Consider the following 15392-nt stretch of genomic DNA (forward strand, 5'->3'; position numbering starts at 1 on the left):
CTGTTTTCCTTTCAAATTATGCTTACAGCTCTTTTTTGGTAACTCCCCTAAACTTATGTTCCACCCCTTGGTTACAAGTGCCGGCTCATTCAGCAACAATTTCTTGTGTGTTCAACACTCATTCCAGAGACTTCACATAATTTAACCTGACCCAGTGCAGCACTCCCTCAGTACTGACCCTCCAACAGTGCAGCACCTCCTCAGTACTGACCCTCTGATAGTGCAGCACTCCCTCAGTACTGCCCCTCTGACAGTGCAGCACTCCCTCAGTACTGCCCCTCTGACAGCGCAGCACTCCCTCAGTAAGGAGCGTTAATCGGGACTCTTTGGTCAAGTCCCTGGTGGAGAACTTAAACGCGTGAACTTTTGGCTCAGACTGGAATTCTGTCATGACTGATGCCAATAATCATCTGCATGCGGTCTTCCTTTGGGTGTGGGCTGAGGGAGAGGTAGGGCTGAGGGAGTGCTGCACTGCTGTTGGTACCCTCTTTCAACGTGAAGTCAGGCCTTAGAACATAGAACAGTACAGCACAGGGACAGGCCCTTCGGTGTATGCCAACCATGATGCCAATCCAAACTAATCCCACCTGCCTGCACATGGTCTATATCCCTCTATTCCCTTCCTCTTCATGTGCCTATCCAAATGCCTCTTAAATGTTCCTATCGTACCTGCTTCTACCACTTACCCTGGCAATGCCTTCCAGGCACCTACCACTCTGTGTAAAAAAAACTTGCCTCATAAATCTCCTTTAAACTTTCCCCCACTCACCTTAAATCCATGCCCTCTAGTATTTGACATTTCTAGCCTGGGAAAAAGACTGCATCTACCCTATCTTTGCCTCTTATACACCTGTCAGGTTGCTCCTCTGCCTCTGACACTCCAGAGAAAACAATCCAAGTTTGTCCAACCTCTCCTTATAGCCTTTCTGTTTTCAGGTCTGTGTAAAAGATCCCACAACTTTATTTTGCATGGGAATTCTCTCCAGTGTCTTGGCCAACATGTATTCCTAAAGCAGTGTTCTAGAGAGCAGATTAGCTAATTACTTGTCACTTCATGGGAGCTAGCTGTGTGCAAACTGCCTGTCCAGTTTCCTCCATTACAACAGTGACGGCCTTTCATGAAGTAACTAATTGACTGTGAAGTAGTCTGTGAGATGCTAAAGTGATGATTGGTGCTGGATAAATGCAAGTCTTTCCATTTTGCTCCCTCACATTTCTCAGTTAGTAGAAGGCTGCTTGGATCTAAAATGGATGCCTTTACTATGAGGAATGATTCTGAAAGTCAGAAACATTTGAAGCAGTCTATTTGTTTGGCAAATGATCAACAAGTGAGTTGTCTCTTCCAAAACAGTTCAGCTGTTTTGGATTAATAGTTTCATTTGGGGCCTCAGCTAAGTGCAGTGTTGCTGCTCTGCTGCTACACAACGGATCCTTCTACTTTCCTGTTACGTTCCCACCCACCCTCAATATTGTTCCCAAACCAAACTAGTAGGACATGCAACATCTGCCTCTGAAATTGTCTACTGGGAGTATATAAAATGAAATAGCACAGCAAAGGAGGCCTTTAGCCCATTACAGCTCTGTCAGGCCTTTCTCCCTAGTTCTGCAAACCTTTCCCCTTCCCCTGTTGGTGCCCCTCACCTACTTACCATCTCTTGCCAACAAGCCTTGAAAATATGGCGCTCATTTCTACACCAACCTTGAGCTCTACTTCAACACCAGCTCACTTTCTCTGAAATGTCTGCCTGCCTGTCTGCTGTCCTGCACAGGATGAGCAGGATTTCCCTGCAAATTAATATTGGGAATTCTAAAACCACTGTCTTCAGTTCCCTGTGAACCAACTCCATCCCATCCCCTGCCTTCAGTTCCCTGTGAACCAACTCCATCCCATCCCCTGCCTTCAGTTCCCTGTGAACCAACTCCATCCCGTCCCCTGCCACTGGCTGAGAGTGAACCAGATTCTTCATACCCTGGACTCTGGACCACACATCACACTATCTCAAAGACCACAAAGTTCCATTGCCATGACACCATCCCTTTCCATCTTTACGCCAGCTGATCCGCTGCTGGATACCTCATCCATGCCTTATTATTTCCAGATTTGATTATTCAACCTACTCCTGGCCAGCCTTCCCCTTTCAATCATCCATAAACTCTGACCTCCTCCTGCCCTCATTATCCCATGAAATTTTTTGTTCAGTGGCAGAGCAGGCTTGAGAAGCCTTATGGCTTACTCTTGCTCCTATTTCTCATGTCATTATCTAAGATGCAGAGGAAAGGGGAAAGAGCGGCGCAGGGGAATTAGACTTGGACTGATGTGGAAGAAAGCCTGCAGAGGCACGATGGACCAGATGGATGTCTTCAGCGGTTCTATGGTAAGTGTGATGAGTGTCGGCCAGCCTCCTGAATTTCTCATTTCCAGAGAAGAAGCTCCTCCCTGCATGATGAGGAAATATTGGAGCCATTGTGTCATTAAGAGTCTGGATCTCACTGATGAAGGGAGTGTGGAGAGACTGTACTCTAGCTCCACTGGTGCATACTTATGTACTGAAATCTGCCAGGCCTCTAACTCTTTCCATTGTCGGACTTTTGTGACAGATCTTGGTTAACCACAGTCTAGACCATATTTTCTGTCTTGTGAACAGTTAATGGCTTGAGCAGCTTTGCCCAGGTTGCGGAGCTTGTACTTTGTCATGGGAGCCTAGTCTTGGCCAGGAGTCAACACCACCCCACTTCTCAGCCCCTGCAATCGTCCTAAATCATTTACTCAGTTCATTACTCCACCACCATCTTTGTACACATCTCAATGGCAGCAGAAAGCAACCTACTAAGTCACTAACCTAAAGGCCAAAGATAGCACTGAATCCTCAGCCTTTGTTGAGAGCCCCTGTTGAGTCCTGGAGAGTGAGTGTTTGAGGCCTACACTCGTATGGTGCTATTTCATCCGTGACCTGCATTGTGGCTGGTGAGCTTTGCCTTCAACCATTCTCTCTGCTTTTGCTTTTTAACATTCTTTGTCCCTTATACATGGCTGGCTCCAAAAGCTGGCAGACAGAATTCAGACCTAGAATAGCGTGGGAAAAGAAGTAAGCCGTTCACATTCTCAAACGTACTCTGCTATTCAGAAAGATCATGGCTGGCCTATGCCTGAACTCTATCTAGCCAACCGTGTTAGATTCCTCCATAAGCTTGTCCAACAAGAAAATATCAACGACAGCTTTGGAAATGTTGACTGACCTCCAGCCTCGACAGCTTTTTGTGGAGAGTCCGAGGCTTCCACTTCCCTTTGTGCGAAGAAGTGCTTCCTCACAATACCCCTAAGCAGCCATGTTCTACTTTTGTTCTGTCTCCCTGCTCTGAACTATCATCAGAGGAAAGAGTTTCTCTCTCTCTGCCCATCAAAGGCTACAGTCATATCAAACACCTCAATTCAATCACTCCTTACTCTTCTGCTCAAGGTAATGTAACTCTGTGCAACCAGTCCTCATATTTTAACCACTTTATCTCCAGTACCCCTCTGATGAACCTACACTGCATCACTTCCCAAGAAAATTTCTCCTTCCTGTACAAAACATTATTATTCCAGATCGGGTCTAAAGAGCTTGATATAACTGCAACACAACTTCCAAAGCTTTTAATTTTTGCCATATCGAGACAAAAGCCAACGTTCCCAGTTGTTTTTAAATGATTTCGCCCTCCAAGTCTCCACAGCTTCTACCTTCACATCATTTGGGAAAATCCTTGTGCATATCTTCCTAGGGTCCAATGTGGACCATTTCACACTCCTCTGCTCTGAATTCTATCTGCCACAGTTGCCCTCATACAATCTATTTATTTCCCTTTGAAGCTTCCTGCTCTCCTCTGCACCACTTACAATGACACCTAACTTATTCCCATCAGCAAACTTGGATGCACAGTTGTCCAAGCAGTTATTATAGGGAATAATCAACGAGCCTATCCAGGATCATGTAAGGGCTGCAAATTGACTAACACTGTATTCTGGATGTTGAAAAAGAAATACAACCCTTTTGTCCAAAAGAGACAAGTGCAACAATTGAAATATGATTTTACATTCTCAGCTTGATTTATCCAATGTATCAGTTAGAAGAATTCATTAAGTAGAAAATATGTCAGTGAAATAATGTGAGTGAATTTCTTCCCGTTTCTTTTTTGGTATCTATCTAGTGAGTCAAGCGGCTGGTCACAAATAGCTCCAGCTGCATTTGTTGGCTAGGTTAAACCCTAATAGTATTTTGACTATTGGAGCAGTGAGCTTAGAGTAAGATGAATTCCTTACACTGTTGGAAATGCAGTAATATACCTCTGTCCTTCAATCTCTGCCCTACATAGTGCAACAAATCTTCATGAAAATATTGCCGTTCCTTGAGAGAAGCAAGAACAAATGGAATTTTTGGCTTGTAATCATGATTCCCAATGGTTAGCACCTCTCGGCCAGCGGATGACAGGTATCTGGCCAGGTTTTTGTTGTTATAATTAATGGATAAGAAGTCTTTATCATAAGACTGAACCTTTCTGAACAGCTCTGTTATTTGATTAGTCACCTCTACATCAGCACAAGGATAACTGCCTCAGGCATATACAACTGCATACAGTAAATGAAGACTGGCTCCTATAATGATGCAGACCTCATCAGGAGGGTGAGATAGATCATCCATTCAGCAGTTCTGCCTGAAGATAATCGTACGGCCTAGTTTTTTGTACTCATGCAATATGTTCTGCCATCATAGAAGATGTTTGTTCATGGAGTCTCCTCCCCCAATTAGTTGTTTAATTGTCCATCAGCTGACAGGACTGCAGGGGTTTGATCTTATCCCTGTTGGAGCACTCAGCTGCCTATCACGTGTCGCTTCCACTGCACATCTTCACCTGTTTGGTACTTAATTCTTTGATATGCCTAGTGCTGCTCCTCATATGCTTCACTGCACTCTCACTGGTTTAGGTCCCCAGATCAATGATTATGGTGTATGTCTTCACAGCCGCCTCACAGCCTATCTGCCCACATGCCTTTGTACGATTAGCAAACATGGACACACTGTAATTAGTCTCCTCATACAAATCATTATATAGCTTGAAAATAAATGAGCTTCAAGTATTTCAGGACTCCATGACTTAAAGTTTGCCGAACCATTTATTTCTATTTCCCATCCATTAACCATAAGATCACTCTTCTCCAGAGGATCCTTCATATTACTAATTAACCCTGTTTCATCACACAGTTTTAGTTGTGCAATATGCTATTGCCTAATTGGTTCCTTGACACATTGATCTGGAAGTGGACTTGAATGCTTTTCATGGACTTCCCAAGGACACAGGACAAAAGTTAAGAGAAGTGCTTTTACCTGGGAAAAGTTGAAAGACAAACAGAACTGGTCTTACCTGGGTACAACTGTTTGGTTGGTGCACTGAGCTGGGCCAATTTCGTAACCTTATAGGCAACATCTGCAGTTTTGGTCAATTTTCTGTTGGGGCAAAGTCCCGTTATTTTCTGTATTCCATCGGGTAAAGTGTGAAGTTCTAGAATTTTCAGGATGTCCACTGGCTCCACTGTTGAAAGAAGAGAAGATGATTAGAATTCAACTCACCCCAAGCTCTCGGGTAACCTGTTCCTCCCTCCTTTGGTTAAATCCACTTTTAATTAGATTTACACAGTTTCTATTTCACTAAAAGACTTACTGTTTAAAGGGAACATGTGAACGTAAAAATTTCACTCAGAAATATCTTTTAACAACTGACTTGGTAGAATCCGGAATCAGTGAAGCCCCCAGTGCTGAGTGAGCCCATTGGCCCACTGTGATCACGCTAGCTCATTGAAAGAGTCATGCAAATCTCACTCCCCTACGCTTCTCATAGCCCTGTTCAATTCCCCCTTCCAGTAGGTATGAAAACTGTTGCCAGATAGTGCACTCCTTATCATTGAAAGCAGATACAATAGTGGTGTTAAAGAGGCTTTGGATATGGATCATGTACAGACAGAAGAGATTTAGTTTAATTTGGCATCATGTACAATGAAGACGCAGTAGGCCGAAGGCCTGTTTCTGTGCCACACTGTTCTATGTTCCTGACCATACCACAAATAAAGTTCCTTCTTATCTCCCGTCTGGTTTGTTTGGGAATTATCTTAAATCTGTATCTTCCAGTTACCAACCCACCTACCCATGGAGGCATTTCTCCTTATTTATTTACCCATCATAATTTTGTATAGCTTGAAAAATTCCCCTCCAATAAGAAAAGCCCCAGTTTCTCCAGGTCTCCAATGTAATTCCCTCCAAGGAGGAGACACTAATTTCAAATTCTTAAATATTTTTAAATACAATCACACTTAAACCACATAATCTTCTTATACTCGAGGAAATGCAACCTGGACTGTTCAAAAAAACAATCTCTGGGGAAACAGCAGCTCAGGCAGGATCTGTGGAGGGAAAAGGACAATCGATATTTTGGGCTGAGACCTCTAACAGTTTGTTTTTTGCTCCAGATTCCAGCATCTGCAGTCTCTCACATCTCCTGGACTATTCAGCCTGTCCTTCTAATTTAACCCCAATTGTCCCATTATCAATCGTGTGCCTATGCCTCCAAGGCCAGCTTTTCCTATATTCATGTGACTCCATTTCAAAAGTCCTTTGGAACATCTTGAGGCTATGCACTATAGAAATGCAAGTCTTTATTTCTTTGTATATCTTCTTCCTAAATCAAATACAGTGCTCCTGGTGGGTCTGATCAGGGCTCTATGGTAACTGTAATGTAGAATCAGGTTTATCATCACTTACTTATATTGTGAAATTTGTTGTTTTGTTGCAGCAGTACAGTGCAAAGATATAAAGTTACTATAAATCATAAAATAAATAAATAATGCCAAAAAAGGAATAATGAAGTACCCCTGTATTTTCAAGGGATCTGGAAAACAATGTTAACATTTCATTGGCCTTGTAAATAGTTTGATTTGATGGGAGAGTCCACAATGGATTACTCTGACACCACTAGTTGATGGGCTGACTCTGTGATACAATAATCAAACACACACACTGGTTGGAAAGATGCAGGTCATTAAGCAGAGTTTTCTCAAGCCCACTAACTTATTTCATAGCCTCAATCCTTCGTTTTCTTTCCAGCTGTTTCTCATGCACAGGTGTGCCTGGTTAAACTGCATTTATCTTCCAGCCAATCTGAGATCAAGGAGTTCAAAGAGGTAAGGTACAAGCCTGCAATCTTTCAAATAATACTCACTACCCAGGACTGAAGTTACAATAAATAAACCACAAATTAAATGAAAAGCAACAACTCATTCCAGTCTGGTGTGGCTCTGTGTGCTGGTACTAGCACAACACAAAGCAATTCAAATGGACCAATCCCCTCCCATTTGGTGCTGTACAGAGCATATGTGCCCCAGTGTCAGCTCCTGTACGTCCTCTGCGTCACAGCCCCGAGTCTCACAACCTGCACAACACCTGTCTGCAAACTACAGCTGCTTCCACATTCAAAGCTTGACTCCACCAGTGACTTTGAAAGCAGAACAAACAAGTTTGAAAAAGCAGGTGTTTTGCAGCAATAATAGTGTCTGTTTCACAGGGCTGCTCACTATCCCAAACTTACTGCTTCAAAGCAAGCAGACATCCGGCTGACTGAGACTGCTCTGCCATTAACCCACCTCATGTCTGTGAGACTCCATTACTGCCCAGGTCTTTTGCTCCAGTTAGATATGCTGTTCCTGGCCCAATTCACAGCTCTGGGGATCTGATATCGCTTTCAAAATAATTACATCACAGAATTGCTAAGACTGACTGCATTTCAAAGACTCAAAGTTGTGCTCACAGGAAATGATGATTAGCAGGGGGAGGGTTTGGTGAGTTGGATTTTAGGCTACGGGTGAGTTGTCCTAATATCCCTCACTTTATTTCATTGTCCATTGCTACCTAATTCACTTTCTTGTGGAGCTCTCTGGGATGTTTTGCTAAGTTAAAGATTTGACTTCAATGTGACTTGATTAAAAAGATGCAATAAAAGAAAATTAAAGTGATTTTTTTGGTGAATTCATAAAATTAGTTCTTTCCCACAATGCCCTAGTCATGTGCAAAATGCCTTTCACACCCACTGTCATTCAGAACAATCTTTCTGCCTCCTCCACCTCATAGCAGCACACACAGAACTGACTGAGGACTGATGTCATCAGTCTCAGAATCACTAATGGTCAGTGTGTGTGGAACCCATCCCCCAGTGAAGGTCAGTGTGTGTGGAACCCCCAGTGAGGGTCAGGGTGTGAGAAACCCGTCCCCCAGTGAGGGTCAGTGTGTGTGGGACCTGTTTCTGGTATGAGTTGATGATTTGTTGTAATTGTTTGTTGAGTTTGTCCTCACTACAATTGTGAATACACATCAGATGTTCCTCAATTCCCCAAGGTTATTGAAAGGCACGATGTGAATGTAAATCTTCTTGTTCTGAGTCTACCCTATAATACTGAAGATTGCATTAATTTCCATCAACATGATTCAGTGATACATCTGACAATTTAAGCACATTACCACTCTGGAAGCCTTAGGAACCTTATTCCTAATCCTTCCTGGTTTCACAATGTATATCTCATAATCAGACCTCCACTCACCTCCCCAGCATCTCCAGGGGCCGTTGTGCAGTTCCAGTTAACAACTTTCTATCAGCAATCATTTTTGAGCAATTCTGTTCCTGTCCGCTCTGCACCTCACCAGTAATGAAGTGTTACCCTCTCTTCCCTTTCGTCACCATGGAATGCAGGTATAAACTTATTTTGCTTTCAGAGATTTTGTTTTTAGGATTAAAAAGTATTTAATGATGGTGAAAAGCAATCCCAGTGAGTTTAAAGGATAATTCTGATCAAACGATGAGACCTAGTGGTGAGAGGCACTGAAAAAATATTCAATATTATTGTAAAGATTTGCTGCTTTACCCACCCATCAAATACCACCACCCTACATACCACCTCTCAAACACTGCCCTTCTGCACTACAAAAACACTGCCCCACTGCCCTACACACCACCCCTCAAACACTGGCCCACCCCTACACATCATCCCTCAAACACTGTCCTATTGCCCTACTCAACGTCTGTTAAGCACCGTCTTATTACCCTACGACACCCATCAAACAATGCCCCGCTGCCCTCTGCACCACTCTTCAAACACTGGCCCGCTACTCTACACAACACCACTCAAACACTGCCTTATTGCCCAAAGCACCACTCCTCAAACACTGCCCTACCACATACACGCCACCCCTCACTGTCTCACCGCCCTACACACTGCCCCTCAAACACTCCCAATGTACCGCCCCTCAGACACTTCCCTTCTGCCCACTCACCCCTTTCAATCTCACCAGCCATCTTCTTCCCTCATCTCCACCTACTCACCTTCCCTATGCATCTCCCAGCCTCACCACTTGTCTACTTTCCCCACCTCCCAGCTTTATGCACAGTGCTGCTGCCGCAAAGCAACAAGTTTCACGTCATGTATCAGTGATAATAAATCTGATTCTGATCATCTCCAAACTCCACCACCAATATGTACCTATACACAATCCTCTTTACAGCTGCCATTTCACCAGCATTCCTTGTTAATTTACACCAGCACCCTGAACCTCTTTGGAGGAAAAAGACTCTCCTGATTTCCTTTCTTACTTCCCTGTCTCTAGCCATGCTGCTGGGGTTTGACCCGTTCTTCACTAGTGACCTAAAGAGGCAGACAGAATGGTGGAAGTGAGTGTGGGCAACAGTGACACAGCAAAGGGAACAAGTGTAAACCAAGGGAATTGGGGGAAGCTGAGAAGAGAATGTGGAAGCAAACAAACTGAACAGAAAGGCTTCAGAGACTGAAGTGGAAACTGTTACAAATGGCTTGGAGAAGACCAGAGATTAAGGGTTTACATGTAATCTGATTGCTATGCAGTGGCTTCAACAGTTAGAGTCCCAAGGTAGATCTTAGAGAAGCTGACACAAAGCAAGGAGAATGATAGGACTGTTGGCCAAGGGGGAAGAGGCATTCCAGATAATGGCTGAATGGGTCCTATGATTGAGATTTGCCAGAATAAACCCACGCTTGCTTTTAAAGGACAAGAGCACAGAGAGAGGGCTGTGAGGCTCTGCTCAGTTCCTGTGGGTGGTTAACTATTCCAAATAACCTAACGGAAATGTCAAAGGCAAAACCTGTAATGAACGTCATGTATCTCCAATCCTGGGCATAATGGGTTGAGTTGTTTCAAATGTCCCTAACTCCTCTACATGTAATGAGCAGATTATTTCATTCAAATTTGACAGTACAAACAGAATGTTTGGGGAATAATACACTCAGAATAGGACATACTGTTTTGGAATGTATTGGAAGCTGATGTTGCATGTAAGACATGATTGGACACTGGAGTTTGCCCAACACGACTGGCTAGTAAGGGACTTTCCCTGCTCCCTGGGAAGGACTGGCTACCCTAACAGCCCACACAGTGGTTGGATTACACCCTGAGAAGCATGTATTATTCAGATTGCCTGACTGTGAAAAGGATTAAGAAGCACTGGGTGCAAGAACCATTTATAAGATTGATACAAAACTGCAGGGAATATAACATTCACAAAAGGGTGAACAGTCTTCTCTCTTCACATGACTCTAATAAAGATCTTTAAAATTAAAGAAGTTTTATTAGACAATGTACTTCCTTTTGTGAAGAAACTTGAGACCATCAAAACAGAACAGTCAGCAAAAAATTAAATGGAGAATTCAAAAGAAACCTCTTTACCCAGAGAATATGGTGAGAATGTGGAACTTCCCACCATGGATGTGGTTGTGGCAAACAGTATTAATGCATCTAAGAGGCTGTCTGGCTTATTAACTCACCAACCAATTTGGTGCAAAATGCCAAATAATACATTTAGTGTAAAATCCCAGAGAAATTTTGTGCCTGGAAGATTTCACTGGGAGTTATTGAACTATCAGAGAAATTTTGTAACTGTCTAATATTATGTTGACAGTTATGAGAGCATAGTTATGATAATGAGCAGTTTAACTTTTAGAAGAGAAAAGACAGACATCAGGAGGTCATGTACTGACATTTCTGACAATGGAGGTGATATACAAGTGTGTGCCATAAATCAGGTACTATAACTGCAGTATCAATACAATGACTTAAATCTCTGTTATTTGAAAAGCTCACAAGTTTTAGCAGGGGTAATGGGTAGTGATCAACATGAACCAGATCCTGACCCAATTGTCCCCTCCCTGACTCCTGGATCATACATCCAAATCCCCTGATCAATGGACAATGAAAACTTATAGAACATAGAACATAGAACAATTACAGCACAATTCATGCCCTTCAGCCCACAAAGCTGTGCCAAACATGTCCCTACCCTAGAAATTACTAGGCTTACCCATAGCCCTCTATTTTACTCAGCTCCATATACCTATCTAACAGTCTCTTGAAAGACCCTATCATGTCTGCCTCCACCACTGTTTCCGGCAGCCCATTCCACACACTCACCACTCTCTGAGTAAAAAACTTACCCCTGACATCTCCTCTATATCTACTCCCCAGCACCTTAAACCTATGTCCTCTTGTGGCCACCAGTTCAGCCCTGGGGAAAAGCCTCTGACTATCTACCCTATCAATACCTCTCATCATCTTATACACCTCAATCAGGTCCCCCCTCATCCTCCGTCTCTCCAAGGAATAAAGGCCGAGTTCCCTCAACCTGCTTTCATAAGGCATGCTCCGCATTCCAGGCAGCATCCTTGTAAATCTCCTCTGCACCCTCTCTATGGCTTCCACATCTTTCCTGTGGTGAGGCGACCAGAACTGAGCACAATACTCCCAGTGGGGTCTGACCAGGGACCTATATAGCTGAAACAATACCTCACCGCTCCTAAATTCAATTCCCCGATTGATGAAGGACAATGCACCATATGCCTTCTTAACCACAGAGTCAACCTGCGCCACCACTTTGAGCATCCTATGGACTCGGACCCCAAGATCCCTCTGATTCTCCACACTGCCAAGAGTCCTACCATTAAGACTATATTCCACCAACATATTTGACCTACCAAAATGAACCACTTCACACTTATCTGGGTTGAACTGCATCTGCTACTTCTCAGCCCAACTCTGCATCCTATCTATATCCCTCTGTAACCTCTGACAGCCCTCCAAACTACCCACAACACCCCCAACCTTCGTGTCATCCGCAAACTTACTAACCCACCCCTCCACTTCCTCATCCAGGTCACTTATAAAAATCACAAATGGTAAGGGTCCCAGTACAGATCCCTGAGGTAGATGGGAGATGACACAGTAACTCCTCTTGCAGCAATCTCACAAGAGGGAGGAAACACAGCCCAGACTGAGGGTGGGAGCTGGGATCTACCTTTCAGTGTGGGGCTCAGCACCTCAGTGTGTGGGCAGAGGGAAGATGATAGTCGTGAAGCCCAGTCTGAAACATTGGACGAGAAATTGCAAAAACAAGAAATGGACAAAGTCACTAAAAATTGACTGAGAGAAATACAGCTATTAAATAATATTTTAAAATAGCTTTTTCCATGAGGTGAAACTTTTGTAAACTGTATAATGACCAGAGGAGAAGACGATAGGTTATCTTCCCCTCTGCTTTCAGATCAGCTCTCCATCCCCTCCTTTTCAACGTTTAGTTATTTCCCTGTTGATACACACATCTTCCAACCTGCTTAAAATTAGATTGACAGAGCAGTTCCATCCAGAGTGAAAGCCAAATGCAAGGGTGTCTCACATCAAGTCATGACTTTATTTCCAATAGTTCAATCTCAATGTCCATTCAGGTCAGGAGCTGCAGAAACAGACATCCAGAAAGCTGGACCTCCATCTGGCCTGCTGGACAGTATTGGGAGTTTCTGGGGTGAAGATGGACATGGAAATGTACTGGTTCTGTAGAGACAGAGGTGAACTCAAGAGACCGGATCTGGTAGCTCAGATGAGATCAGATGAATTGTTTAACCAGAAAATACCAAGATCGATCTAACTCACATACCACATTGGTTGTGACTGATCAATTGGTCCACTTCAAACCTAGACACAAGGCAAGAAAAATCCCTCATGGTGAAGATCTCTGCAATCCACAGGTCCAAGTTACTCATCCCTCCAAGCATGCTACTCCTTGCCCTGTATTACAGTGTATACAGTATAAATACCAGCCAGTTGGCCAACAGCTTCCTCCCATCCCATCAGCACACCCTTCTAACCCTTTCTCCCCATGTGTTCTTCCAGCTTCTCCTTCTATGCCATCCACTCCAGGTGATGGTGGTTTTTACATCCTCATCAATACTGTGAGGACAAAGGATTCTCCAAAATCTCCCACTTGATTTATCAGTAGCCAGTTGGATTTATATTTTTGACCACCAACCACAAATCTTCTCTGAGATTGCTTGTAATCTGTAACAGTTGTGTTTGAATTGGTATTGATATTGGCATTGGTTTATTATTGTCACTTGTACCGAGGTACAGTGAAAGACATGTCTTGTACAGGTCAATTCATTACACAGTGCAGTTACATTGGGTTAGTACAGAGTGCATTGATGTAGTACAGGTAAAACAATCAATAACAGTACGAAGTGTCACAGCTACAGAGAAAGTGCAGTGCAGTAAGGTGCCAGGTCACAACAAGGTGGATCATGAGGTCATAGTCCATCTCATCGTATAAGGGAACCGTTCAATAGTCTTATCACAGTGGGGTAGAAGCTGTCCTTAAGTCTGATGGTATGTGCCCTCAGGCTCCTGTATCTTCTACCTGATGGAAGAGGAGAGAGAATGACCTGCACGGGTGGGGTCTTTAATTATGCTGGCTGCTTCACCAAGATAGCAAGAGGTAAAGACAGAGTCCAAGAAGGGGAGGCTGGTGTCTATGATGCGCTGGGCTGCGTCCACAACTCTCTGCGGTTTCTTGCAGTCCTGGGCAAAGCAGTCGCCGTACCAAGCCGTGATACATCCAGGTAGGATGCCTTCTATGGTGCAGCAATAGTAGTTGGTGAATGTCACTTCACTTCTCCCTAATGAACCTGTTCCACATATTGACCAATCAAGACAATACATCCAGATCTCCTGACCAGTGGAGAATTTGAAGGCAGTTACAATGGGATATTACACAGACTAGGATTGTATTCCCTAGAATTTGGAAGATCAAGAAGTGATTTGACCGAAGCTTTGAAGACAGGGAGTTGAGAGGGTAAATGGAGCTTTAAATCAAAGCTTTAAGGAGTGAAGTCAGGAAACACTTCTGCATGCAAGAGGTAGTAGAAATGAAGTCCAACTGAAGTATGGGTGGCTCTTCACTGCTGATCACCTGGTCCTGGACAGCACACACTTCAGGAAAGGAACTTGGTAACATTGGTTGGCAAGTGCTTAGGGCTGGAAATTGTCAGTAGGATTTAATACAAACACTGTCTGTTTTCCTCTGGATCCCCATCAGTACTTTGCAAATGCCAGCAGCCAATTTTTGGAGAAGGTTCAGGGATTCACACTGTGCCAGATGTCTCAGGTGTTGCAATTCCCAGGATTGGTGCGGGGCAGAGTGGTGTCGGTAAGGGGGCTGCAATGCAACAGTTTGATAGCACATTAGGAGAAGCTGAATGATGGCAGCTTGGGGGAGGGGAAGGCAGCCTTACAAGAGTGGGGGAATTGGGGTTTGTGGGAGGGGGAGAGCAAGATCCCAAAGGGAGAAAGGGAAGGTGAAGAGGAAAGGACTCAAAGATGGAGGTGGGGGAGTGGTAAAGGTGTGAGTGAAGGAAGATCAGGGGGAGGAGGCTGAAGGGGTGAGGGGGACTGAAGGAGGGATGGATTACTGAGGGGGAGGGTAAGGTGCTGGATTGAGGAGTCAGGCGTTAAGGGAAGGAGGGACCAAGGGCAGGAAGGGATTAAGGGATGGGGAGCGGAGGTAGAGGGGGCAAGGAAGAGGGCAAGCATAGGACGATATGTGTCTGTGTCCTGTGAGTGTGGTCATTCAGCTCATTGTAAAGTGGAACAGTCATCAGCATACACACTCCAACTCTAAAACCAAAGGATGGGGACTAATGGGTAAATTTTATAATGGCCTTAAATAGTCCCTACTCTGGCCAGGAAAAGACACCAGAGTGTCCTTGGCAAGGAAGGGGAAGTGAATTCTAGTGGAGTCATCCTCCAGATGAAATCCTTGGAACCAACACCTTGTTTCATTAATGCAGAAGATCCAGCAACCCACTGATAACCACAACATGCCTGGATCTGTTAACGCTGTCAAAACCATCCACAGCATAAGCATCTAAACATTCAGTCCGCTGAGTGTAAAGAATGAAGGAGAGGTTATGAAGGACAGAAAGGCAGTCAATGCCCACTGGAAGGAGAGCTTCAAGACTTCGGATAGTG

General features: G+C 44.0%; 1 protein-coding gene across 3 annotated transcripts in view; it reads right to left on the reverse strand.

The window, feature by feature from the left end:
* Positions 1-15392, reverse strand: part of col5a1 (procollagen, type V, alpha 1) — a 182140-nt gene that overhangs the window by 147045 nt on the left and 19703 nt on the right. For 2 of the 3 annotated variants that reach the window (XM_052037401.1, XM_052037400.1), the window contains exon 2: positions 5398-5565. In XM_052037401.1, the coding sequence (XP_051893361.1) occupies positions 5398-5565 (168 nt within the window). Of the gene's footprint in view, positions 1-5397; positions 5566-15392 lie in introns of those variants that run through there. The other variant, XM_052037402.1, reaches the window with a different exon arrangement.

This window comes from Pristis pectinata, chromosome 23 (assembly GCF_009764475.1).
Source record: "Pristis pectinata isolate sPriPec2 chromosome 23, sPriPec2.1.pri, whole genome shotgun sequence".
Lineage (NCBI taxonomy): Eukaryota > Metazoa > Chordata > Chondrichthyes > Rhinopristiformes > Pristidae > Pristis > Pristis pectinata.